At 45.9% G+C, this 24996-nt stretch overlaps 1 protein-coding gene across 2 annotated transcripts; it reads left to right on the forward strand.

Moving 5' to 3' along the window:
- Window positions 1–9928: 9928 nt before the first annotated feature.
- On the forward strand, window positions 9929–24996 carry GHRH (growth hormone releasing hormone). 2 transcript variants are annotated; one of them, XM_054046179.1, is made up of 7 exons: window positions 9929–10214; window positions 16275–16375; window positions 19811–19948; window positions 21956–22060; window positions 22842–22973; window positions 23384–23483; window positions 23953–24996. In XM_054046179.1, the coding sequence occupies exons 2-6, from the start codon at window positions 16296–16298 to the stop codon at window positions 23451–23453; spliced, it is 525 nt and encodes a 174-aa protein (XP_053902154.1). In that variant the 5' UTR covers window positions 9929–10214; window positions 16275–16295; the 3' UTR covers window positions 23454–23483; window positions 23953–24996. The 2 variants fall into 2 exon arrangements, with proteins under 2 accessions (XP_053902154.1, XP_053902155.1); XM_054046180.1 differs by having other exon boundaries at window positions 19835–19948.

A 24996-nucleotide genomic window follows, 5' to 3' on the forward strand; every position in this document is an offset into this window, starting at 1 on the left:
CCTTAGAAATATCAGTAATGTCAAACCTAGTTTTCCTTTTTTTTTTTTTTTTTTTTTTTTTTTTTTCTGAGAACTCACTGACTATCCTAAATGGGTGTGGGGAGTTTTCTCAGCCCTGTGAAGGGTCAGACAACTGAGTCTGTAATAAATGGATTTTCTGACTGCTTATCAAGTGTGTGAGTTCAATAGGTGTTAGTAAAAACAGGCGAATAAAAATCACTTCCTCCCTCATTTAACAGGTTTCACTTATTTGGTACCTGAGATGTCATAGTCCTACTAGTTCTCTGGTTTTCCATAGAGACATCCATGTTAAAAAGGGTATACAGGACCTGGATGTCTAATGTGAAAAACATTCAGGAAAAAAAGCCCATCTTAGAAACGATTCAGGGAACTGACATCACCCATGGCTGCTTACATTTAAGGTTGAGCTTGGGGAAGGCCGTGAGATCTGCCACTATTGGCCCAAAACACTGAATTAAAAAAATAGTCTCAGGGACTAAAAAATCCTTTTACCAATAATTCTGTGGAAATGGACATCAGGGGAGATCCTGCCAGCCTGGCAAAGGCGGCCAGATGACATTCCTGACAGAGAAAAGACTCAGGGTCAGGTTGTTAGCTGGTGTAAAGCTAACTAATCTATTGAATTCAATGGAGCTCTGCAGATTTACACCATCTGAGAATCTGGCCCTCAGAATCAGAAGTTTCTGGCTAAAGGGGGCAAAATACACTATTGTGTGCTTATGTTCAGCCTGATACAAATAGGTATTACAGGCGAAAGGTCTTTTTTCAAAAAAAGAATTCAATTAGATGTTTTGAAATATCAAATGGAAGTCATCGTGGCTTAGAAAAACAAAGACTTTACCTTTCCAGGTCTTGCATTTATAACCATAATCCACACTCTGGATTTATATAATCCCTTTCATCCAAGGATTTGAAAGCCCTATAAAAACTAAAACTCACACCTAGATGATTATCCCAGTTCTACCAATGGAGAAACTCAGGCACAGGAACTTGTTTATTCAAGGCCTAAATCCCATTTTTAAAAGTGAGTTATGCCCATAGGACCCTAAATCTCATTAAAAGTCAGTAGGATTTAGGCTCCTCAAAGATATTTAGGAACCTGACTCCCCACTGATTTCAATTGGTAGTTAGATGCCTAAATACCTTTGATTGAGGATCTGGGTCTAAGTCAGTTTTGGAAATAGGTACTTTTGAAAACTTTAACCTGGATCTCCTGCTCTAAAAATTTCCACGGGATCTCCATGTTTCTATATCAACTTAATACCATCAGAGCTCTGTCTGGTAATAGCATTTCAGATGCCTGTAGAGTGAGATCTCTGAGCAGAGGCATCTATATACAGCTTCCATGCTTTGTACTTAGGTCCGCTTCTACTCCCCCAGGCATTTTGCCATGCAAAATATCAAGACAACAGCTGCAGGTTTTGGAAAGGCCCCATCCACTCTGTAAACTAGCAGCCTGACAACCACCAAACACTTCAATAGAAACCCAAACATTGACTAGGCAGGTGGTGCTACTGGGTAGGATTGGGAGCAGCTTGCATAGCATGATACCTGCCACCATTATACATAACCACCTATTGAAGTGTATTTTAAAAATATAGAAAAAGGGCATTTATCAGATTGAATATACTGTGTGAATGATGGCTTAGCAAAGCCATGGGAGATTTGAGAGGATTCCCTGTCCATAAGATGACTTTTGCTTTTCAGATACTTTTCAGACACTTAAATAGCACCTTTCATCTGAGGCTCTTAAAGCACTTTCCAAAGGTGGGTAATTCAGATCCACATTTTTACAGATGGGGAAACTGAGGCACAAAGCAGTTATGCCAACATCTTAAAAAACAGCCTGTGATTTGGGATGGGGCTCCATTTCTGATTCCCAAGCCTGAGACTTTTGGGGCCTGATTTTTAAACGGGCTGAGTACCCATAGCTCCCGTTGACTTTCAGTTTGTATATGAGGTTGTCAGTGCCTCTGAAAACCAGGATCCGAGGCCTTTCAATCTGGGTTCCCAAAATCTGAGGAACACAAAATCAGAGGCCAGTTTTGAAAACATGGGCAAGGTTACAGAGAAAGAGGAACTCAGATCTCCTAGCTCCCAGTCTAGTGTTGGAATGTGACCGGTCAGCTTTTTGGAAAATTATCTCTCAAAATTGCAAGAAAATGAAGAGTTAAGTACAATTCTTGATCATCTGGGAAGCATTTCCAAGACCTGAAGTTTCTCTCCTTCCCTGAGGAGGAGAGGATACATGCAATGAGTCAGTTTGAGAGGCTGAAATACAGAACTGACTGTAGAATAGTGACATCTGCTGGCCAATGCTGGGGGCATTTCCCCTCTGCTGGCGAAACATTTCTATGGTTCTCTCAGAAAACAAACAGAAACAGACAGGCACAAGTGCTAAAAATGGCATCTTGCTCACACTGCCACGTCAGGGCTCCTGCCAGATTCACATCATGCAGGCTGGTGCCACTTGCTCTATTGTAGTCTAAGTGAAATGTTAACGTGTGAAGATTAAGCAGGCTTTTCAAACAGGCTTTTAAATGTATGGGACAGTCCTTCATTTTGCTAGCACCTTCTTTTACTTTTTGCATGCCACCAGTTTAATCCATCTGTTTTTAATCTGATACGTTGCTTCACATTCATGCTTCCAAATGCAAAGTATTTGGCCAAGAGCTGGGCTGCTTCTCTTCCATGGGGACCCTTTTCTAAGGAGATTATTTTGATAAATATTTGTATTCAGTGTGCTTCAGCCCCAAAGTCCTCAAGGGAAATATATTGGTGTTCTAAGCAACAAATCTGGAGACTCCAAGAATCCACAGCATCAAATCCTGGCCCTTTATCCTTCCAAAGTAGAGAAACTGAGTCCCATACAATTTACCAAGGAAATTTTTTTTTAAATTAAAAAGAAGACATCCTGCTTGCTGTGTTTAGACATTACAGATTCTGTGGCTCCTCTGGAAGAGCAGGGAGTGGTTCCCAACGGCCCTTGCCAATATTTCTTTTTGCTCCTTTTGTTCTTGTGTGCTGGGTTGTTGCCAGGTCCCCCCACATCTTCTCTCTCTCTCTTTCTCTCTCACCCCCCCCCCCCAAGAAGTGCCGCATTGCTACATTCCAATGGCTTGTGAAGAACTTTGGGCTCCCTTGGATTAAAGGTACTATATAAATACCAATTCATTAGAAATATTATTAAATTCTTGATGATGTGCAATAGCTCTACCATTTGTAGTCGCATGTAAGATGAGAAATGTATGCTAAAATAGGTCTCCCAGTCAGCTTAATCGGCGCTGTTTAGGCTAACAAGTCAGTTGTGGTAACCTAATTGCCTCACTAACTGATGAAAAGAAAACCACATGGGGTTTGGAAAGTCCTGAGGTGCTGCATAGCGGGTCATGGGGACCAGAGGACATATGAGCCAACAGCCATGCTCAGGAAAGCTTTGGGGAGACTGGAGAAAAGGCTAGGACAGCTGGAGATCGCAACGAAGTCCAGGGAAGGTTTTTCTGACCTTTTAGCTGAATACCCAATAGAGTTAGTTCCAACATCACTAAGTGGGGGGGGGGGGTGTCCATCTAACATGCAGGTGAGCTAATCTGGGAGTCTATATGGTATATAGGGAGTGGACAGCAACTATTTTTTAAAACATGGAATGAAGGATGTAGGCGACAAGGCTAAGAGGAAATCAATATCTAGGGAATTGCATCAGGATTTTCGGGCTCTGCCCTTTGTCAATGAAGGACTGGAAATAGAATGTAATAGCAGCAGATGTCTGTCTCACACTGTGGGCCACAGTCAGACTGGGTGTAAGCAGATACAACTTCAAACTTCAGCAGAATTTCAATCAGAAAGGGGGCCAGATCCTCTGCCAGGGTAAACTGGTGTAGAACCATTAACTTCAATGGACCTAATCCAATTTACATCAGCTAAGCTGGCCCATTGTGTACAGGAAATAATATATCTGATAACACCCACCTAGCCCTGACTGCTGGATTATGGGAGGTAACTTGTCGTGCCCATTACATCATGCTCTGGGGTTGGCTGTAACTCTAATGAAATGAAGGAGATCAAGAGAGAGAGCGAGGCGGGGCAAGAGAGGAAAAGTTCTAGGTACAAATGCAATCGTACAACATACAACTGTCTCTAAAACTACTTATCAGGAAAAAATACATTAATATCTCTGTTACATTTAATGGCCAAATTTGCACCTACTGAAATAAGTGGAAAAGCTCTTACTGACTTCAGTGCTTGCAGGATTGATTCCTAAACCCCTTAAGCAGGGGTCTTCCTATAGGTCTGTACGGTGCCAGATCCACCTTTGCCACTATATTAGTTAAACACTAAACAGTGATCATAAAATGCTCTCAGGGATGAGCATCCACTGACTGCAGCAGGGATGAATGCAGGCCAGGCTCTGAACCACATCACATCCCTTCATAGACTGTGGTGGATTAAGACAAAATGCACAGATACTTGAGATCCAAGCCCCTGTTTGGAGAAGCCCCAACTCAAGAGCGAAGCCAGAACATAAGAACGGCCATACTGAGTCAGACCAAAGGTCCATCTAGCCCAGTATCCTGTCTACCGACAGTGGCCAATGCCAGGTGCCCCAGAGGGAGCAAACCTAACAGGTAATGATCAAGTGATTTCTCTCCTGCTATCCATCTCCACCCTCTGAGAAACAGAGGGTAGGGACACCATTCCTTACCCATCCTGGCTAATAGCCATTAATGGACTTAACCTCCATGAATTTATCTAGTTCTCTTTTAAACCCTGTTATAGTCCTAGCCTTCACAACCTCCTCAGGCAAGGAGTTCCACAGGTTGACTGGGCACTGTGTGAAGAACAACTTCCTTTTATTTGTTTTAAACTTGCTGCCCATTAATTTCATTTGGTGGCCCCTAGTTCTTATATTATGGGAACAAGTAAATAACTTTTCCTTATTCACTTTCTCCGCACCACTCATGATTTTATGTACCTCTATCATATCCCCCCTTAGTCTCCTCTTTTCCAAGCTGAAAAGTCCTAGCCTCTTTAATCTCTCCTCATATGGGACCTGTTCCAAACCCCTAATCATTTTAGTTGCCCTTCTCTGAACCTTTTCTAATGCCAGTATATCTTTTTTTGAGATGAGAAGACCACATCTGTATGCAGTATTCAAGATGTGGGCATGGATTTATATAAGGGCAATAAGATATTCTGTGTCTTATTCTCTATCCCTTTTTTAATAATTCCTAATATCCTGTTTGCTTTTTTGACTGCCACTGCACACCGCGTGGACATCTTCAGAGAACTATCCACGATGACTCCAAGATCTCTTTCCTGATTAGTTGTAGCTAAATTGGCCCCGTCATATTGTATGTATAGTTGGGATTGTTTTTTCCAATGGACATTACTTTACATTTATCCATATTAAATTTAATTTGCCATTTTGTTGCTCAATCACTTAGTTTTGTGAGATCTTTTTGAAGTTCTACACAGGCTGCTCTGGTCTTAACTATCTTGAGCAGTTTAATATCATCTGCAAACGTTGCCACCTCACTGTTTACCCCTTTCAGGCAAAAATACAGATCACAGCCAGTTGTGTTCAGGCACCTACTGCAGCCTGCAGTGCCTGGCCAGAGGGTAAGACCAAGGATTCAAGAAAGGGTGTTTAGGCTGACTCCTTTCAGTTCTAGGAACATGGAAGGATTCGGAGTACAAGCTGGGACAGGAAGTGCGGATAATATAAGAGCTACAGCATTTATATTGTTTGTTTAAAGACGCCTAAACTGCATGAAGGGAACATGGCCAGAGACCCTGTATGTTTGTTTTACTTTCTTTGGAACCTGTACATGAATCTGAAACCCTTGAGGGGGTTGTTTATTGCTTAACTTGGGCTCCCAGCTGGGTTCAGCAGTGCAGAATAGGACCATGGACCTATGACAGCAAGGAAACACCTAGAACAGTGGGATTTTTAACACCTTCCTTGGAAAGCAGTTGGGATCTGAAATAAAAACAGAGGCTAAGCCCCCAATCCAAAATGCTTGGTGGATAACTAATAGTATGGCAGTTAAACAGACCACACCCTTCCTAAGCATGGATTCTCCTTGTTCAGAGGGGCACTGTACGATAGGGTTACCATATTTTGTGCCTCCAAATGGAGGACACTCCACAGGGCCCCGCCCCCGCCCCCGCCCCAACTCCGCCCCTTCCCCAAAGTCTCCGCCCCCTCTCCTGCTTCCCGCGAACATTTGATTCGCGGGAAGCCTGAAGCAGGTAAGGGGGAGTGTGGGGGGGGAGGAGGCGCGGCCCAGGCTGGCCCCCCCGGCGGCGCCAGCCTGGGTCGGCTCGGGCCCTGGGGTGCTGGTCCCAGCCCCTGGCCGACCACCCCCGGCCCGCCCAGCACTGCCGGCCCCCGGCCGAGCACCCCCAGCCCGGCCCCCGGCCCGCCCAGCACCGCCGGCGCATCCCCCGGCGGCCCGGCGCACCCCCCGGCACCGATGGCGCACCCCCCGCCGGCCCGGCGCACCCACCGTCCGGCCGGCACCGCCGGCCCGGTGCAGCCCCCGGCGGCCCGGCGCACCGGCGCACCCCCCGGCCGCCCGGCACCGCCGGCCCCCGGCGGCCCGGCACACCCCCCGGCCGCCCGGCACTGCCGGCCTGGCGCACCCCCGGCCGCCCAGCACCACCAGCCCCGGGCCAGCCCCCGGCCCAGCGGCGCCGGATTTTCCCGGACATGTTCGGCTTTTTGGGATTTCCCCCCGGACGGGGATTTGAGTCCCAAAAAGCCGGACATGTCCGGGAAAATCCGGACGTATGGTATACCTAGTGTACGAGTCAGTTATCTGCAGCAGCTTGGTCTTGGGCAATAGGCAAGGCTGATATGAAACTCCCTCATAAAATATAATGGTCGAGAAGCACAAATAAATACCCTGAGACAGTTGATAACTGCTCCAGCGTGGTACAGGGCTTAACAAAATAGCATGATTCACGTGTGAGACAGGGAAGCATAGCACTGATTTACAGCCGGGGAAAAACAAGTTGTGCTGAAAAATTGGTGCTACCAGCCTCATCCATGAAAGAGCAGGAAGTTTTGTTTCAGAAACATTAGCAATGAACGTAGAGCTGAACGATCTCATTGCAGTGCTGAAAGACAGCACACGGCTGCGTGGCCCAGCACATTGATTTTTAAAGCTCTGCTGTGGTATTCAGAACATTTTCCTTATTTGGTGTTAAAATAACAAGAATATCTATGTACAAATGCCTGATTTGCACAGCAAACCTTTTCCTCCTGAACAGTTTTGTGTGGAGGCTTCTTTAACTCAGATCTGGAATAAAGAGAATAATCCTTCCTGTGGCTCTTCCCACAGTTGCTTTGCAGCTGAACCACATTTTAAGAAATAAAATAAAAGGGGATGGGGAATGGGGGGGGGGGGGAAGTGTTGGAGAAGTGTGGGAATCCCAGGGGGCGGCGGTGTGGCTAGGGGTCAGGAGACGGGGAACAGGGGGAGTTGGATAGATGTGGGGTTCTGGGGGCCTGTCGGGGGCAGAGGTGTGGATAGGAGTCAGGGGGGCAGTCGGGACTGGGAGCAAGGGGGTTGGATAGGGGGTGAGGTTCTGGGGGTTGGTTAGGGGACAAGGAGCGGAGGGGTTGGATGGGTTGTGCGTTCTGAGGGGGGCCGTCAGGGGGCAGGAAGTGGGAGGGGGCAGACTGTTTGGGGAGGCACTCCATACAGTTTTGCCACCCCAGTGTGGCCCTTGGGCCAAAAAGTTTGCCCATCCTTGCATTAGACCTTTCTCTGCTAGACTGAAGAGCCCATTATTAAATATTTGTTCCCCGTATAGCTACTTACAGTCTGTAATCAAATCACCTCTTAACCTTCTCTTTGTTAAGCTAAAGAGAATGAGCTCCTTGAGTTTATCGCTACAGGGCATGTTTTCTAATCCTTTAATCATTCTCATGGCTCTTCTCTGAACCCTCTCCAATTTATCAACATCTTTCTTGAACTATGGACACCAGAACTGGACACAGGATTCCAGCAGCGGTCACACCAGTGCCAAATACAGAGGTAAAATAAACACCATACTCCTACCCGAGAGTCCCATGTTTATGCAGCAGGTTCGCATTAGTCCTTTTGGCCACAGCGTCACACTGGGAGCTCATGTTCAGCGGATTATCCACCAACCCCCCAAATCTTTTTCAGAGTCCCTGTTTCTCAGGATAGAGTCCCTCATCCTATAAGTGTGGCCTGCATTCTTCATTCCTAGATGTAGACATTTACACTAAGCCATATTAAAACACAGATTGCGTGCTCCCAGCTTACCAAACAACCCAGATCGCTCTGAATCTGTGACCTGTCCTCTTGATTATTTACCACTCCCGCAATGTGTGTGTCATCTGCAAACTTGATCAGTGATGATTTTATGTTTTCTTCTAGGGCATTAATAAAATGTTAAGTAGCCTAGGGCCAAGAAAGGATCCCAGCAGGACCCCACTAGGAACACCTGTTGAATGATGATTCCCCATTTACAATTACATTTTGAGAGCTATCAGCCAGCTTTTAATCCATTTAATGCGTGCCAGGTTAATTTGGTATCTTTCTAGTTTTTTAAAATCAAAAAATCATGCAGTACCAAGTCAAAAGCCTTACAGAACTGCAAATATATTACATAGATCCTCTTTAGGGACAGATCCAGCTCCTGTTTAGGCCATGGGAGCCTTTCATTGATTTCACTGGGAGTTGGACTGGGCCCATGATGTCGGTTTGACCGCAGTAGGGATGGAAGCGCTATATTTATCTACAGAGCAGGTACAGTCCAGGCAGTGGCAGTGCAAACGTCCCTCACACCACCCTCCCAATGTGCATCAACCCTGACAGAGGGACTGCCTCTAAGAGCAACAGAGGAGTTTCATCCTTGCCCTCTACCATAGCTGCCAGAGAAGACTGAGGATTAGTGTCTATGGGGATGGTGTGTTTTGAGAGAAGGCTGCAGAGTTAGGCCAACACTGAATGCTTTTGAAAACCCCCCCTTCCATACCAGAGAAGACCAAGTGGGACATCTTGTCCTGCCATCCTGTCTAACAGTAGCCAGAACACAGCTGCTCCAGAGGTGCAAGAAACTCTGCAGGAGGCAACTCTGAGATAACCTGCCCCACAGAAAGTTTCCTCCAAACACCCAAAATAGCTGGAGGTTGGCTTATGGTCTGAAGCAGAAAGGTTTAGATCCCTTCTGATCTTTTGGTAGTAACAACTTTTCCAGTCTGGGTTCACACTGGTCATGGAGCAAGGAAAGTCTTATTACGAGCCCCCAGCGCCATCCAGTTCCCTCCGAAATGAGGCTTTGTAAAAAGCATTTCCCGAACGGTTCCTGCAGGAATGGAACAGGCCACCGGAAACCAAAATGGAGGGATGACATGGCAAATGGAGCAGGACCTCTGATTTTTCCAGCGCACATGCACAGAGTGAGGCTCTTCAGCAAGATGCTTTGCTTGCCTGACGTGAGGCTGCGATGTTTGCGAGGGACTGAAGCATGAACTGCCCTGCTAACGACAGCAGGTGCCAACAACAAAGGGGAAGGAGGAAAAGCCTGATAATCAGGAGGAAAAGAAAAAGGCCAAGAGATAAACCTTCCTACAAAGGCAGCAGGAACGAATATTAATGGTTAACTTTCCCCCATTGTGGGTTACAAGGAAAAATGACATTTTAAAGGGAAAAGAAGTTTACCTTCTAAAGCAAATTTGTCATTCATTGTGCCAAATTATTGTTGTTATTCTATATCTGTAAGATAAAGGGAAAGCATGCAAATCATCCTCAAACTGCAGGCATAGCCCCCCCTTGCCTCCCACACCTCCCTGCCTGCATCCTCGTCCGCAAAAAGAGGGGATGCTAAACACAGCCCTTTGAACGACTGGAGGGTAATTGATCCTCTGACGTTGAGAAGCCCACAGAACTCCTAAGGGAGCACAGGTATAAAAGGAGAAGGTGCACCTCTCGCAGCAGCAGCAGAACTGCCACGGTAGTTGGGGAGATCTGAACGAGTCTTGGTCCCAGTCCGCTGGGACCCTGCATAGGTAAAGAACTAAGGAGGAAGGAACCCAGTCCAGTTCGCTGAAGCAACAAAAGCTGGCAAGAGAGCGAGAGAGAAAGAAGAAGTATTTTTAACAGGGAAAGGAAATCACGTAGCGAGCTGGGAAGATCCCATTTCCTCAGGGAACGGTAAGTTTGATCCTTTGCATGTGTGTTTTAACAAGATACCTGCTATTTGGAAACTGGGGGCAATTCAGTTACCCTAAAAACACAATCAGATTTGGCATTTATCAGCAGCCTCAGTACTAATCTCAAAGGGCTTTATGGATTAAGTTATAGACTGAAACAATTATGAATAACTGAAGTGTCTGATACATGTAAATATACAAAGTAATGTTATAGAACAGCCTTGCAAAACAGTCTGGAAATTTACGAGCCCAGGCACAGAATCTGCACCCTGCTCTTACAACACTGATGATGAAAGCCACCACAAAACTAATATTTTACTCATCCATTAATAACTATTTAGTTGAGCCAAACAAAGGGATGAGTAGAAATTTGAAAGACTTACGGGTAACGCACAACCAATTACAGGATAGCAGAGGAAGCAATTGGAAATATCTTTGTACTTTTAATTGCAATATTGTACAGTATAAAAATCAACCTTACCAGACTGCAGGAGTAATTAAGGTTTCATTGCATCCCCACAGCAGTATTTTTAGGACTGATTAGACACGTATCCCAGACACAGTAAGGAACAGAAGGAGTGATCAATCTAATCTATCCATCAGTATTTTCACAAACACTGCAACATTAAAATTGCATGAGGGGGTGTTGGGAAACTGTTGTGCTTTATCTTTTACAATCACATTAAATGCTTTTCATCTTAAAGGGAATTTACTAATCTCCCCCACACCCCCCTCGCTAGAATGCAAAGCAAAGAAGTGAAATTAACCCTGTCATAATTAAGACGGGAACAAGATTTTCCAGGGCTGTCAACTTGGCCATGTTCAGAGAGCGAAACTTGAACATTCTTCTGTTCACCCTCTGAAATAACGGCCACACTTGAGGAAGGTGAGCAGGACTCCAGGTTCAGTATCCCTTGTGTATGGGGTGGGAGAAAGACCAAAGGAGAAAGGACCAAGGGGACAGAAATGAAGGGATATGAAAGAGGGGAAAGAGAAGATAAGGAAGGTAAAAACAGATGAGAGAAAAGGAAAATCAAAAAAGCTTCTTTAAGAAACTAATGGGGTCAGAGGGGGTACAGAATAAAGATTTCAAAAGGGATGAAAACAGTCTGGAGGAACACCTGGCACTGAAAGAAGAGGAGCTGGGTATAGAATGAAAGTGGGGATAGTAGTGTGTGGTGGGGTGTCTTACCCTAGGAATACAAACGGGAAGGAAGGGAAAAGCAAAGGGCTATATTCTCCCCTGGTTGCACTTGTGCAACCCCACTGCCATTTCATTGCTATGCTCTCACAGTGGTTTTGCTGTTCATAATATAAAGAACATTGATTGGCACCCAAGTCTGAGACAGTGCCAATGCTCCTTTTGGAGTGTCTAGATCACCCTCATTTTCTTTATCAGAAGTTGATGGATATGATTTGGGATTCATGTTGGGGTATTGGGGTACCAGGGTGGGGGGCATGCTTCCTCCATTAAACAGCAGTGTAAACCTAAAACCAGAAGCCTTATAATTCTGTCCCACAGGAGTGTCACTGGTTCGGTTCCCTGGCATTCGGAGGGTCTTCATGGGGCTGACATGATGGTTTCTAAGAGGCAAGAATTCTTTGGGAGGTGGATTCAGTTCCCTCTTTTACCAACCATCAGCTCTGTTCTAAAGTTAGGTCAAGCTGCTTCACTTCCAAAAGAACAACAGATGGAAATAGTGCTGAAGGCTGACCCAGCCTGCAGGTTTGAAGCATAAACAGCTGTAAACTGGGAAACCAGAAAGCAGGCTGGGGAACTGTTTACAGTAATTAATAGTACAATCCTGCTCCCTGGGAGTCTGATTCTGCACTCACTGAAGTCAGTGGGGGCTTAACTTTGGGGCAAGGACTGTCTTTGTGTTCATATAGCACCTGCCACAATGTGGTCTGGTTCATAAATGGGACTCCTAGACACTACAATAATAAACAAACAACATCAATAGCAGCGAGATCAGCTCCTATGCCTGGAACACCTTCTTACTCATTTTGCCCCAAACAACTTTCCTCTCCTCCTTCAAATAGCTCCTTAAAACACAATTTGTCCATGAGGAGCTTCAGTGATAACCCACCAAACACAAAACCCCTTTTGTGTCTATGAAAAACTCAAACACACCCAACGCTCCTGTGTGTCATCACTGTGTTGTCAGATTTCAATTTTGAGCACCTTGGCCTAGGGATCATATCTGTGCAGTGCCACGTGCACTGATGGCACTCCATCAATGATCAACAGCAGCAACAATGCCCAGTCCTTAGGGATAGACACACCTGCCTGTGCTGGTCAGATATGCAGCCCAGTCTTACAGACCTGGCTGGACTGGATCGTGTTCACACAACTCTCCACTGAATCTTCGAGGTTCACTCTCCTTCACCCACACAGTCCTTTGAATTATTTTGCATTTCCATTTCATCTCCCATCCCTGATCAAGTCCATGTGCAGTTAGATTCCTTCTCCTTCACTGTCAGGCTCCTGCTGCCTGTTTGATCCTTTCAGGCACTGGAAGAAAGGAAGGATGCCTTTGTGCCTATGGCACAGGGCCAGAGATCTGGGTTCTATCCCCAAATTTGTAGTAGGTGATAAGCCGTTTAGGGCTTGACAGTGGCATACAGGTGCTGCAGCCTGTTGTGGGCAGAACAGAGGAGTACAGCCTGGCAGGAGCTCTGCAGGGAGTTGTGCTAGAGCTAGCACAATATGTCCGGGAGGGCAGGAGGAACTCTGCTGCTGCTCCACCCAGGGAAAGGGCACGGCATCCTCTCCTCCTGCGGATGCCAGTGCAGAGAAGGGAATAGCCCCATCTCATGTCCTGCTCCTCATTGGTCACTTTATCTCTTTCTACATTCAGCTCTGCACCTTCTTTCATTCCTCTGCTTGTAACAACTTTCCCCTCCCTGTGTGCCATGCACCCTTCTTGTTCTTCTTCAGATCCCTTTTCACTCACAACAGCTCCTTACCTGTATTTTCTTGCTGACAATCACTCCAAGCTATACTGTGTCTTGGGCGAATACCCTTCATGAGATCTATCCCAGTGAGCCTGAAAGCTTTTTGAAGTCAGGACTGTGGCTTCGTATGCACTTTGCCAGCAGTTGTCTAAGTTCACAGCTCTAGAAATAAATATGTATTTGGATTTTTTTACTAAACTACAATAGAATAGCAACCATCTGGTATTCCGGAGCCCCAGGTAACAGATTAAACACACACAAGTGAATAAACAGACCTGTCAATTACCTCAGATCAAATAAAATAACCCAACATTGTAACTAAACTAATCAACTTCCCCCAAAGAATTCCCACCAATGCCACAACCCAGCTCTACCCGACCTGTGATTGACACCCAACTAGTTTTTTTTTTTGTTTTTTTTTTAAAGCAAGGATTTTTCCATTTTGGAATATGGTTGTTGATAAATTTCCATCCAAATGATAACATTTTGCAAACATTTTTATTTTGATCACAAAGGTACTTTCCATCAGGAAAAAAAGATTTAATGGAATTTTTCTTCCATCTCTAATTTCCACAAATAAAAGCACAGAGTTCAGTTCACTTTCGTCCACAGACTTGGATCATTCCTGTTCCCAAGTATCCAGACAGCTGCTAAACAATCATGAAAGTGTTTGCCTATCCTGAAACATTCATAAGAATGGCCATACTGGGTCAGACCAAAGGTCCATCTAGCCCAGTATCCTGTCTTCCAACAGTGGCCAATACCAGGTGCCCCAGAGGGAATGAACAGAACAGGTAATCATCAAGTGATCCATCCCCTGTCGCCCATTCCCAGCTTCTGGCAAACAGGTTGGGACACCATCCCTGCCCATCCTGGCTAATAGCCATTGATGGACCTATCCTTCATGAATTTATCTTCTTTTTTGAACTGTGTTATAGTCTTAGCCTTCACAACATTCTCTGGCAAGGAGTTCCACAGGTTGACTGTGTTTTGTATGAAAAAATACTCCCTTTTGTTTGTTTTAAACCTGCTGCCTATTAATTTCATTTGGTGGCCCCTAGTTCTTGTGGTATGAGAAGGAGTAAATAACACTTCCTTATTTACTTTCTCCACCAGTCATGATTTTATAGACTGCTATCATATACCCCCTTAGTCATCTCTTTTCCAAGCTGAAAAGTCCCAGTCTTATTAATCGCTCCTCATACGGCACGGTTCCATACCTCTCATCATTTTTATTGCCTTTTCTGAACCTTTTCCAATTCCAATATATCTTTTTTGAGATGGGGCAACCAAATCTGCACGTAGTATTCAAGATGTGGGCATACCATGGATTTACATAGGGGCAATATGATATTTTCTGTCTTATTATCTATCCCTTTCTTAATGATTCCCAACATTCTGTTCGCTTTTTTGACTGCTGCTGCACATTAACTGGATGTTTTCAGAGAACTGTCCACAATGACGCCAAGATCTCTTTCTTGAGTGGTAACAGCTAATTTAGACCCCATCAGTTTATATGTATAATTGGGATTATGTTTTTCAATGTGCATTACTTTGTATTTATCAACATTGAATTTCATCTGCCATTTTGTTGCCCAGTCACCCAGTTTCGAGAGATCCTTTTGTAGCTCTTCGCAGTCTGCCTGGGACTTAACTATCTTGAATAGTTTTGTATCATCTGCAAATTTTGCCACCTCACTGTTTACCCCTTTTCCAGATCGTTTATGAATATGTTTAATAGGACTGGTCCAGTACAGATCCCTGGGGGACCCCACTATTTACCTCTCTCCATTCTGAAAACTGAGCATTTATTTCTATCCTTTGTTTCCTATCTTTTAACCAATTACCAATCCATGAGAGAATCTCCCATCTTATCCTATGACTGGTTACTTTGCTTAAGAGCCTTTGGTGAGGGACCTTGTCAAAGGCTTTCTAAAAATCTAAACACACTATATCCACTGGATCCCCCTTGTCCACATGGACTGTTATCGCTCCAGAAACATGTTGTTACTTGTTTTCCCATGTCAGGTGTTGCAGCCATCCATTACGGGAGAAGAACTGCATACTGTGCAACTAAACTGACCAACTGCACAACACAAGTAGTGTGTCGGCAGAAGCTAGGCTAATGCTCTAGAACCCAGGACACCTTCCTAATTCCACCTGTGAATTTAGGTGAATCGCTCTGCTTACGAGGGCCTCCTTTATCCCCTCCCACCCTTTGTCTATTTACCTGTAAGCTCTTCCGGGCAGGGACTCTCTCTCTCTGTGGTTGTATAGGGCTTGATGCAAAGGAGTCCCAATCTCAGCTGAGGCCCCTAGGTGCGCCTGTAATCCAAACAGCTCCTCAGAGGGTGAAAGTTATTTGTGCAAACTATCAGGTAAATATTTACAAAGGGCAAATCCATTCAGATGAAAATCAGGATTGGGTTCACTAGCCTGAAAAAAGATCTCAGCTCCTCACAAAGTAGTTCAAGCAGCTCGAATTAGGACAATCCCACACTCCCTGCTTCCGGTCTCTGACTCGTCTGGTAAAATGTGCTCCAGTAGTGGCGGGTGAGAGCAGAAAGGCCTAGTGAGAGGGGAGTATGTTCTGATCCCAGCTCACAGGCAGGGGGTTATGGATTCAAGGCCGGCGTTTGTATCACCATCAGCATTCCCTGGAAATGGGCTCTAGAGTCTGGCCATCAGTCACCAAAGGCAGGGAGTCAACTTGCTGGGACAGCGTTCCAGGCAGAGGCAGGCATTGGAAGGGGCTGCTTTGCTGAGATGGTGGCTGTTAATCGGGTATTTATATGATAATCATCGTGCAATGCCAAGACACGGATATGCTGAGGCCGCTGTCTTGCAAGGGGAAGTACATGTTGGGTATTATAAATATAGGCTGCACAGGGTGATTTCTGTCCCATTGATGCTGATGACAAAGGGATGCAGTGACTTGAGTCTGACTGAGAAAATGAAGATGTAGCTGAGAGCTCCCATGCACATTCAAGAAGCTTTCTCCCAACTCATTGGCAGTGGTGTGCTCATGGCCTCCAACTGTTGCATATGAGGTCAGGAGTCACTGTCTGTTACCATCACTGATTTGGATTTCTCTCGATTTCAGGTCACTCCAGAAGGGTGAAGGATGCTGCACAGGGCCATCTTCCTCCTGTTCCTCCATTTAGTCATGTGCTCCATCTCTTCTCCTCTCTACCCAGCTCTCAGGTAGGCTCCAAGCCCCTTTAGCTTCCTGCCTGCCCAAAGATTTCCCCCCATCGCTCTGACTTTACTCCTATTTTCTGGCCTGGGCATTTGGTGGATTTTCATACCAGGCTCACGACACTGCAGGCAGCATTTTGCAAGCTCCCCCCCCCCCCCCAACCCCAAGCTCCGACAGCACATTCCATGCTGACTGGCAAAGCCCTCTGCATTTTCAGACTCCCCACCACCACAAGCTGTGGCAGCTCTTAATCCTGACTAGCAACATCCTCTGCTATTTCAGTCCAGGGCTCCAGGGTCCCCACGCAACTCTGACAGTTCACCTCATCCTGACCCGCGGCACCCGTGCTATTTCTGTCCTGATCTCTGCCCCTTGCCTGTAGCCCTGTCAGCTCACCTCAGTCCTGACCCACACCTCCTCCTGCTATTTCCACCTGGAGCGCCTCCCACACATAGCTCTGGCAGTACAAGTCAGTCGTGACCTGCAGCACCCCCTGCTATGCCGGGGCTGAAAGTCTCCTGTGCCGACCCCGCAGGTTGTGCCATGTTGTCTTGTTTAAACATTACTTTATGCTTCAGTGAGAACAAGCTTTTCCTCCTCCTCATTCCTCTGGCTGGGATGAGAAAGCGGAGCCTGCAATGTCTCCATGAGCAGCTGTTTACATTGCTATTATGGGACCCACAGCTTTCGGATTCATCTGGGTCCTTGGCTCACTGAAGACGCATGGCACAATGTTGAGTCCAGTATTCACTCCATGCCCGCTCTTTGTTGATGGGCGTGAAGTCAGGTGGTGGTATAATGGATCATAATGGTTTGCTGTCATTGTGTCTGACAGCGTGAAGGGTTAACTATAAGGCCCCTGAGGAGAAAACTGGATGCAGTCGAAAAAAGTGACAGGCAGGGTCAAACGGCCTAAACAGTTTTAAAGCAAAATATATAAGTTCAGGGCTGGTGACAGCAGCCAGGACAGCAGCCCGGGAGCCCAAGCCCTCTGTTTACTCACAGAACAGGTACATGAACGACAGCACAACAAGTTTACCCACTCACTGCCACAGCAACAGACCTCAGGTCGATCTAGAGACCCCTCCTCTACTGGCAATAGCAGAGTTCAGGCTCCACTGAGCTGGCCAACTGGGGAACCAATGGTAGCACTAGACACTTGCTTGCACGGTGCTCAGATACCACAGGGCTGGGTGCAGGATAAAAATCCAGATAGAGCCAGAGGACGATGCCTAGAATCACAAGCTCCTACATATGAGCCAAACTGCCATCAGATAGTAATTGTTTTTTGTTGCAACCACGCCATGCTGGATTTGAACTGGTGACCTAGAGTGGACTCTCTATATAGTTCATTAGCAGTTTCCCAAGTCATCAGGCAACATCTCTCTCTCACTCCTGACATTATTAAGGTTGCAAAGTCAAGCACTCAAAAGTTAGGAAGTGCCAGAATTCGGGTGGCCGGTGTAGCTTTAACTTGGCCCCACGCTGCGTATTCATTAAGTACTCACATACTATTTTTTCCACGTTGGACAGCAAGCCCATAGGAGAAAGCTAAGCCCCGATTCCTGTTCTCCTTCCTCCCAACTCGCAGCCTCTTCCCCTCCTCCCACCCGGTTCCTTTGCCCAGCCAGTCCAAGTTCTCCCCCACACCAAACTCCTTGTCAGGGCCATCTCTCCTACCCCTATTGTGCCCCCACACTGGTTCCTAGTCCCAGTCAGAAGCCAGTGCCAGTCTTCCCCCATCCAGTCTCAGTCCCCACCGCCATGTCCTCCACTGGTTCCCAGTCTCAGTCTCCTTGCCTAGCTAGTCCATTTGTCTCCCCACTCCCTGTCCCAATCTACTCCTTCCCCCCCGCCCCCGTCTGGCTTTTGTCCCTTCTGCATTTGGACAGCTTCTTCCTCTGTGCTGGCTGGATGACTGAAAGCACATGAGAGATGGACTTCCTGCTCTCAGTCCCAGTGCCTTGCCGCACCCCAGCCCACAGCACTTGGGAGCAGCCATTACTGGAAAGAGAAAGTCCTTCTGAGCCCCCCATAGCCCTGGGCTGAAACAGGCTCAGTGCTCGCATACACTTAAAATGCTACAGGGCACAGTTGCACCATTGCAGCTGCTCTGCTTCAGTGTAGACACTTCCTACACTGAGGGAGGGATTCTCCCATCAGCGCAGGCAATCCGTCTCCCCGAGAGGTGGTAGCTAGGTTGATGAAGAGCTCTTCCATTAACCTAGCGCTGCCTACATGGGGACTTAGGTCGGCTTAACTATGCACTCAGGAGGGTGGATTTTTCACACCTCTGACTGATGTAGTTAAAGCAACCTAATTTTCTAGCGTAGACCTCAGTCACTCTGCAGGGATGGCACATGGGCAGTCTGGTCATACACAGGAGCAGCGAGGGGCTGGAGCATGCTTAGTGAGGACAATCTTTGGAGATTTTAGCTGCTCAAATCAAAGATGTCTCTGATCATTTACAAACCCCTGTTTTTCAAATGCTTATAACTTGGCCAACTTTGAAGTGGATTTTTATGGGAAGGGCAAAAGACACATCCCTGACACAAAGGCCGCCCCCTTGCCAAATTTTGAGTACAGGCGTGTTAGGACATTTTAAAGAAAAGGTCTCTCAAATTTTTTAACAGGGGGAAAACAACACATTTTGCCCTTGCCTCGTTCTTGGAAATAGCGGAGCTATTTTGGTTAAATTTTTCAAAACAAATCAGCCTGGCATGGAAAATTTCAGCCTAAATGGTTGAAGTTTGGCAAAATTATAAACAGTTGAAAACAGGGTCTTATAATAGGAAGTGTTCAGCAACCGTAATAATATAGATGGTACAGCCAGCCCTGCCTTTAATTAAAAAGTTGTAAGTACAGGTTAACTGTCTTTGCTTCTTCTGTATTATTGTCCACTTGCATTGAAGTGAGAGGTGCAGGAGCTTTGGTATTATATGGATTGAAGGGTTGTGTACTAAGGCCTCCTTGTAATTCATTTAAGTATCTCTCTACCACCTGTTGAAATCTTATTTTTGTAAGTTCACAAATCAGTAGATCTACAAAACTTTAGGCTTTGCTTTCAAGAACTGGCACAGTGAGAACACAATTGGTTATGTTTTGCCTGGGTATGTTGGCATTTTGGAGAGGGGGACCTGTCTGTTGCTTTGTGCCTGGGACTTCTGGGTTTCTAATCTCAAAAGGTGCCTAGCATATTGGTATAAGTAGCATCTAGGCAGCTTCCAGAGCTGGAGGACAGCAGTACAAAGACAACCTGTGCTGTCTCCATGAGACAGGGAAGGGAAGAATAAGAGAGAAGACAAGCCATACCGAGGTGAACCCAGCAAGTGCTACTTAAGGACTGCTGGTGGTTGGCCCAGTGGAGAAGGCTATGGTGGTGGGGAGATGGTGTGGATTGCAGCTTGGTTGTGCTCAGAGCTGCTGGCCCATTCTTACAGGTACAATCCACTGCCCATCTCTAGCAAGACGGTGAGCTTTCAGCTACAGGACGGCAGTCCAGTGCAGAGCAACAATCTCTCTGTGGAGCAGCAGCAGCAGGAAGAGGAGGGTTTTCTAGCCAACCCTGCTGAAAAAAGGTAGGTGCCTCCCTCTCCAACCCCAAGACACAAAGGGACCCTCAGTTAAGTTCTTCCTACACTGCAGCCCATGAGGGAAACAGCAAGAGGATTTGAGGGCACTTGTGGATATTTTGCAGAAATTACAGTGAGGATTGAGTTCTAGGGCTGGTTGAAGTTTTTCGATGGAAAATTGGGGTTTTGATTAAAGTAAAGTTTTTGCAAAAATTGTCTGCTTTCTATAGAAGATATTAAAAACCCAAACATTTGAAAATTGAAAAGCTTTCACCTGAAAATGAAAAAAATTCAATTTGGAAAGGCAGCGAAGGTGCCTCCTGGGAGTTGTAGTAGGGCTGCCTCTTGGTCTCATTATCTACTGGACTACATACATCTCCCATGATGCACTGTGGTGACTCAGCAAGAAAGGAGATCATGGTGCATTATGGGAGATTTAGCTCGGCCACCAAGACCTGCCCACAGAAAAGAAAGGGGGCATAATGCACCTAAACGACAACTCCCACGAGGCACTGCAGCACCATTTCCATAGAAATGTGCAGGGCCTTTTTTTTTTTTTTTTTTTGGGCAGGGAGGGGGCGGTTTTGGCCAAGGTTTTTCGGGTTTTGATATTTTGCCAAAAAGTCAAACCATTTTCCAGCCACCTTCACTGATTTCTCTAGTGGTTTAACACACAGGAATCAAATTGAAAACAGCCATTCTGTGGCTACCTAGGTCAGGAACAGAAGAATTTTAAGTCCAATTGAAGCCATAGAGGGAAGGGTAGGTAGGAAGCATGTCATTACTCACACAGGAATTTGATCAAGATGTTTGGAATTATCACCCCAACTCTTGCCAGAAGTCCTACAGCATCTTTACTGAACTGATGTGGGCAACAGCATAGTAGCGCGAACCCACTGACAGACATCGCCAGCGACACAGAGCCCCCTCCTAGCACACTGCCCCATGGGTCCAGCGCTAATGCAGGAAGTGGAGTGTCACGATGCCATTGACATATCTGAAAGTGCCGGTATCTTCCTTAAAAGGTCTCCCCGACCTGGTGCTGACTGGACAAAACCCTGCTCTAGCAGATGAAGTCTGTGCTCATAGCCAGACAACATGTAGTCAGCAGGCTGTGTATTCTCTCCACTATTATAAGGCTGTCTCCCTACACCTGAGGAAGGGGTTAGCTCTTCCAACCTTTCCAAAGAGACAGTTATTGACAGATAGCAAAATGAGGCACAAGATCAATACTCCTTTCCCGCCCTATTTCATGCAAGCAGCAATTCTGCAGAGCTCTAGGCATCTCTGGGAATTGTGGCAGCATCTGTTCACCTCAAAAACATTCACGAATTCATCCTCACAGCACCCCCATCAGGCAGGGAGGGATAGTTACTCCTGTTTAAGCAGGTGAGGGAACTGAGGCAGACAAGAGCAATGGGGTTGGGTTGGTGGATTCATCCCTGTCCTTGTACAGAGCCAGGATGTGGGGATTGAGTGGGGGGCTTGCACTTCCCCTCTCCTAGGACTTCTGGGACCCCGATCCCAGTGAACATTAGAGCACCTCTGAGGCCGTCTCGGAAACTCATGTCCCAGCTGCATTCACCCCGAATGGTCCCATGGTGTTGCTGGGGAATAGCCAGGGCATAGGAACATCCTAGCCACCCTCCCGCTCACCGCTGCAGCCCAGCTGTCTCCATCCCCTCCCTCCCCCCCCCAACTCACAAACCTTTGGGCCCTTTACAACATTTTTTTTATTTAAGTGTGAAGCCACTTTTCCCCAGCAGTTCTTGATTGGTTGGTAGATTTTTCCTGCTGTTTCCATGTCAGGACTTTTTAAAAAACAATTGCTTTTCTGGTGGAGAATAAAAAGTGTCAGACAGATTCTGGGATGGTTGTTTGCCCCTTAATCAGCTCCTTTCTCAGCACTATCAGATGTGAATGGTTTTTTGGTATTTTTAAAGTTGATTTCTTACCAAAAGGGTGTATTATCCAGGGTGTTTTATGCATCTAGCGTCTGTCTCTTATCTTTAGGATGCAGCGTCATGCTGATGCCATATTCACTGACCACTACCGGAAAGTCTTGGGGCAGATCTCTGCCCGGAAGATCTTACAAACCATTATAGGCAAACGGCTGGGGTAAGACCACTTTTCCTATTCTTCTGCTGTTACTGGGTTGGGGCTTTGCGTGTTACACCAGGCAATTTCTTCCATGCACATAGCTAAAGTAGAGAACTTTCCCTCCAGTCCGATGGAATCATCATCTCTCCTAGTCATATGCATTTCTCACTGTTTCACCAGTACAAGAAAAAGCCTCTTCCTCTGTAGTCTAAGAGAACCCCGCATCCCCATATTTTTTTAATGATCCCGACAATCAGAGTTTTCTTTGGGCATTGTATTTAATCCTTTCCTTCCCAACCTATTAGCTTCAGGGTTATTCTTAATCTCCACCACCTTAGGAACCGGCTAGAACCTTTGTGGGAAGCATTAAGTGCTATCACTCACTGAAAGAAAAACTTGGCTTCACCCTGCACCACAGCAGGGGGGCGGGGGGAAATCAAAATCTACATTGCTGCTCCCTCAGCTTTGACCACATACACTAGTGTTGCTAAACAAGACAGGAGACACTTGTCAACTGCAGCCTATCATTGGTCTCCCACTTGACCAACCCCATTCCTACTCAAGAGACTGTGAGCAATGAGGTCAGTTATTTCATCTTAGCAATGGATGGGCAAATGATTTGCAAATCAAAAGTAAGATCCTGCAACAACCTGATCCATGAGGCAATAGCTAAGCCACCCCTGCAAGTGCAGCAGATTCCCCATCTTTCCAGCAAAAGATGGAGAAACTGTTTGTAAAGCCCCTGTTTGCAGAGAGCCATTCTAGCAGCCCATTCTTGTTCTTTGCATAACCCAACCAGCGAACGCAGTCCAGGGGAAGGGGAGCATGAATTTTTGACCAGACGCCAGTCTGAGAGCATCTTGATGGACAGCCGCTACCACCAGCAGATGGTATTAAAGAATTTCTTGGGAGCCATATTGCAGAATCAAAGGTAGGTAGAAAGCTTTACCTTGAAATGTAGGGCCCTATAATCTTAACCCCATTTCAGTCAATAGGACTTTTGCTGTACACTTCAATGGGAGCAGGAATAGGTCCTTATTCTTATCTGACTTATGTGGGTGAAAAATGGCAGTAGGTAATATTTCTCCAGTACATTCTGGTCAGAATAAAGCTTCTACTGTGCATCAAAGCCTGCATCTTTCTTTCCAACGGTAAGCATGGCACAGCTGCATTGGGGGAAACTTGGATGGAGCCTCCCCTCCACAGCATGGCTGATACTAGCCCTGTACCTCATCAACTTGTCTCTTCCCCCAACTCTATTTTCTGAGAGCAATCACAACAGTGAGTTGTTTTCCACACAGAATGATGTCACAACCTACCCAGCTCTCTCCTCTTATTCAGGCCTCAGGATGTCAACAGTGATCATGTCAAGGACTTTGCCAACACCCTGGCCAAGCTCATGAAACTGTAAATCTCTCTCCCTTCTCCCCACCGTGCTCTGGTGAGTAGCAATCCCTAGCTGCTGAGCTTTGTGCAACATCCTGCTTTTGCAGTGCTTGTAGTGGGAAAAGAAAGGCTTAAGACCAGCGTTACTGTGCAGAGAGATGATTAAGCTTCCATCTCAGCACAGACAGCGCCCACTGAAGTCAATTGAGTGGCGAGTTCTTATGTACCTAAACATGGATTTAGAGCCTAACTTTAGTTTGAAAACGGTGGCCATGAAGACTGGTACTGTTTAAAAGAAATGCTTCAAAATCAAATGCTTCCATGAATGGAAAGCTACAGCAAACTTGGGCACCTTCCTTACCCACCTCACTTCCCTTCGATTCTTTCGCCTGACTTACTTACGTCTGACTCTTGCAGCCAAGTGATGACAGCTCTGGCGAGCCTGTGGTTGACGTAACACACATCTGTTGTCTTTATTCACAAACAGCTGCCTCATAATTTTCTTTTTTTTCCCTTCTGCACAGGAGTCATTCAGAGATCATGGACCCAGCTGTAGAGTAAACAACCCACAGCAGCAAAGACAAGATCCTGGACATGAACAGCTGTAATTCATGCATATCCTTCTTGGAACCTAGAGACATTTCATAAAGGAATAAGATTGTTTTAAAAGTTACTATGCCCAGGTTAATTTGAATCAGTCCTTAAATTAATTCCTCCCTACTTCCCTTCAGGTGTACTTGATCAAACAGATCTCTCACTGTTATCTGCTACTGGTCAGTTCTCTGTATAGGGCTACTCAATCCTGTGCACACCTAGCCCAGGGCCGAGATTTGATTATCTACAATCTCAACATAAAATTTTTGAATCAAGTGCTACTGAAAGAAATCTGCTGAGTTACTGCTCTGTCTGAAAGTTTGTTTACTCAATAAACATGCAGGCTACTAAAAACTACCTTTTGGTATCCATGTCGATTTAGTCTATACATTGATATGACTCCTCCCCCTTATGGATACATGTCCAATGGAGATCAGATCAAGCATTACATGATTGCACACTAATGAACGATTTATTTCTTCTTTAGAAAACACACACAATGTACTGGAAACATCGCTGGCCTAAGACATGGCTTTTTTGTCCTGTCCAGAACTCTTGCAGCAGGGTTGAACTCACCAGCAAGTCCAGCCTGGGGTTGGTATGATGTAAATGAGACTCCTGTGCATCATCAGAGGGGAATTTCAGATTATACTGGTCAATATATTTCAACTTTCATGATGGAGCATTATTAATTCTTCTCCTAACTCCATTGCAACATTATTTCCCACATTCAGGGTGAGGCTGTGTAACTCCTCACTGCCCTTTAGAAGGGAAAATATTTTAGTATGTTCCCCCAGTGCCACAAAACCCCTCTCTCCAGTGTCCGAAAGGCAGAGGAAGAACATTATTCTGCTCCTACTTTTGCATCATGATGCTCCTAGTACTGCACATGTAACAGTTATGACTTCAGATGACATGTAAATAATTCCGGGTGGGTTTCGCTTTTCCATCATCGCAGCAGAAATAAAAGTTGT

This window comes from Malaclemys terrapin, chromosome 12, assembly GCF_027887155.1.
Source record: "Malaclemys terrapin pileata isolate rMalTer1 chromosome 12, rMalTer1.hap1, whole genome shotgun sequence".
NCBI classification, from domain to species: Eukaryota; Metazoa; Chordata; order Testudines; family Emydidae; genus Malaclemys; species Malaclemys terrapin.